Source organism: Temnothorax nylanderi, unplaced genomic scaffold, assembly GCF_030848795.1.
Source record: "Temnothorax nylanderi isolate EJ_2023f unplaced genomic scaffold, tnyl_v1.0 TNYL_tig0335_pilon, whole genome shotgun sequence".
In the NCBI taxonomy this organism is placed as follows: domain Eukaryota; kingdom Metazoa; phylum Arthropoda; class Insecta; order Hymenoptera; family Formicidae; genus Temnothorax; species Temnothorax nylanderi.
In genome coordinates, this window is record NW_027249397.1 from 126,643 (window position 1) to 129,167 (window position 2,525).

At 32.6% G+C, this 2,525-nt stretch overlaps 1 protein-coding gene across 1 annotated transcript; it reads right to left on the reverse strand.

Annotated features, from left to right (window-relative positions):
- Positions 1–315: 315 nt before the first annotated feature.
- On the reverse strand, positions 316–1,994 carry LOC139781402 (uncharacterized). The gene is made up of 3 exons (XM_071720260.1): positions 1,825–1,994; positions 943–1,119; positions 316–653 (listed from the first exon to the last, which is right to left on the reverse strand). The coding sequence occupies exons 1-3, from the start codon at positions 1,992–1,994 to the stop codon at positions 506–508; spliced, it is 495 nt and encodes a 164-aa protein (XP_071576361.1). The 3' UTR covers positions 316–505.
- Positions 1,995–2,525: the final 531 nt, after the last annotated feature.

The window sequence follows — 2,525 nt, forward strand, 5'->3', positions numbered from 1 at the left end:
AACCACGAATCATTACCACTTGACACGTCTTGTGTGGTCCATAAATTTGTTGTTCTCGACGTTCTAAATCAACTTTGTTAGAAATATAAATTTCATCAAAAGTTAATACTGCAAGTTTTTGTGCAGTTGTTAAATTCTTTTCTTTTATTTCCATTATTTTTAGTGCTTCGTGCAGAATTCCAGGCTTTACCTTAAAATTAGCAACCCAGTTTTGGAGAGTTGTGACACAAGGTAAAGGAATTTTCTGAACTTTGCGCAAATAATTGTAAGCACTTACAGACCAAAGGGCAATAGCTGAGGTAATATCTTCGATTGTCCATTTTATGCGACTTTTCGCGGATACAATTTTCTTCACTTGCCCTGGTGTAAATACAGTATGAAGTATGTCAGCCGCGATCTTTTCTCCAGACTTATGGATATTTTGTTCCAGGTCTTTAATCGTGTTGCATTTTTTTTCAACTTTGTCTGAAACTGCATATTTTTGCTTATATCTTGCTCCATGTCTTTAATTGTGTTGCATTTTTCTTTCAAGTTTGCCTGAAGCTGCATATTGTTGCTTGCAAGCTGCGTATTTTCCTCTCAGTTCCATCACCAGCGCCAAAAGAAGTTTAATGTTCTCTGGGTTCCTTTCCTGGTCAGCTTCTCGTACAGTTCTAAAAAGTATTGTACAATAAATGAAATAATATAATAAAAATTTGTTACAATTGTCATATAAAATAAATTTGAAACACAAGGGATGTTTTGTATCAACAAATATTATAATATTGTTAATGTTTTAATGTTTATATCTTACACAAATGTGAAGATAATATTATGAAATTTATACGATAATTACTGTTGATGTAGTTTTTAAGTAAAGAAAATTAAAAACAGATTTACTAAAAAAAAATTTCTGCGATATCTGTCATTAAAGAGCAGCATAATAATCGAAATGATACATACTCTTGTCCAGAGTCGATAATTTCCATTGGTGCATGCTCTTCCGTTGTACTTGCATTTACAGCACAGGGATCAGTGATGATATCCGATATCGTGTATGGAGTAGGTTCCGGGATAGCGTCTTTTTCAATACTATTCTTTGTACAACCAATAAGTTCTGCATAAGTTGGTATTCCGGAACTGTAAACGTTACAAAAAATGCACTGTTATGGTATTTGAAATATATGTCAATAGAATTTTACATCAAAATCAACTTTCAAACTCAACCCAGTCAGAAATCATCAGTTGAAAAGACGGCGAATCAACGACTTTTCAACCAAAGGACCGGTTGATATAGACGTCTAAAATTAGGTCGATTATACGTTTTTGTGTCCTTCAAATTAGACCTCTATAAAATCATAGACGACATAGCCGTCTAATAGCCGACTTTTCGACTTGTCACTTCTGACTGGGACGTTTTTGTGTCCTTCAAATTAGACCTCTATAAAACCACAGACAACATAGCCGTCTAATAGCCGACTTTTCGACTTGTCACTTCTGACTGGGAAGTTTCCAACTCAATGTCAATCTTGGATTCAAAAGTACATCGCATTCAAGCTTTGAACTTTACATCAAAGTATATTTTGTAATTCTACAGGAAACTTGAGCTTTGAATTATACATTAAAATCTAATTATAAGAATGTTACATTAAAATCTAGATTTAACTTCTATATAAAAATCTAATGTCTAATTCAAGTTTCCATCTCTAATTGAAATTCGAATCTAAAACAAAGTCGAACTCAGGTTTCGAGCTCTATTTTTAAATGCTACATCGAACTGTATTTTTCAATCTCATATTAAAATATATTTTGTATTGTAAATCGAAATCAATTTTTCATTCTTACCGAACTGATTTCTGTGAAGGTTCTACACCATTACTGTCATAAGATTTCTCAAATGGATACAATCGCTTGTGTCTATCATTTGGTAAATTGAGAAATTCTGTTGGTATCGATCCTTTTTTGAGGCGACGTTTTACATGTGGTACAATACCTTCGGAACGCGGTTTGGTCATTCGTTCCTCGAAGCAGTTTGACTAAAAATGTACCTCGCATATTCTTTCTGAAAGTAATTTTAATAAAAATTATTGTATTAAGAAATTTAGGTTATAAGCGTTAGGTTATGAGGTTATATAACATAATTTAATAATAATAATTATATAATTTAATAATAATAATAGCGATATAATAACATATTTTAATTACCATTTTTATCTTTGTATTCCTTATTTTTTTGACAAGCTTCCAACCATTTCGATCGCAAATCCGGATCTTGGGGAAATGTATAAAATACTACTTTTTTATTGAAGACATGAGACGTCCGATTTTTGCAATTGTTTACAAAACATTTCGGCATGATGTCCGAAATAATAATAAACTATATAACACTATATATCGCTGAGCACAGCTGAGCATTAAATACATATATATCAATCATATGATCATGGTGGATTTGCAGAATGAGTAAAATCTGATTGGTTGACTACTCCCCACCACTTTCGGACGACTGCGCATCCTCCGGAATGTCTCACCTTCTATACTTCCAC

Coding starts and splice junctions, on each gene's coding strand:
- LOC139781402 (XM_071720260.1), bottom strand. CDS start 1,994: ATGACCAAACCGCGTTCCGAAGGTATTGTACCACATGTAAAACGTCGC. Junction 1,120..1,824: donor CCTTCACAGAAATCAGTTCG/GTAAGAATGAAA, acceptor TAACGTTTACAG/TTCCGGAATACCAACTTATG. Junction 654..942: donor ATTATCGACTCTGGACAAGA/GTATGTATCATT, acceptor AATACTTTTTAG/AACTGTACGAGAAGCTGACC.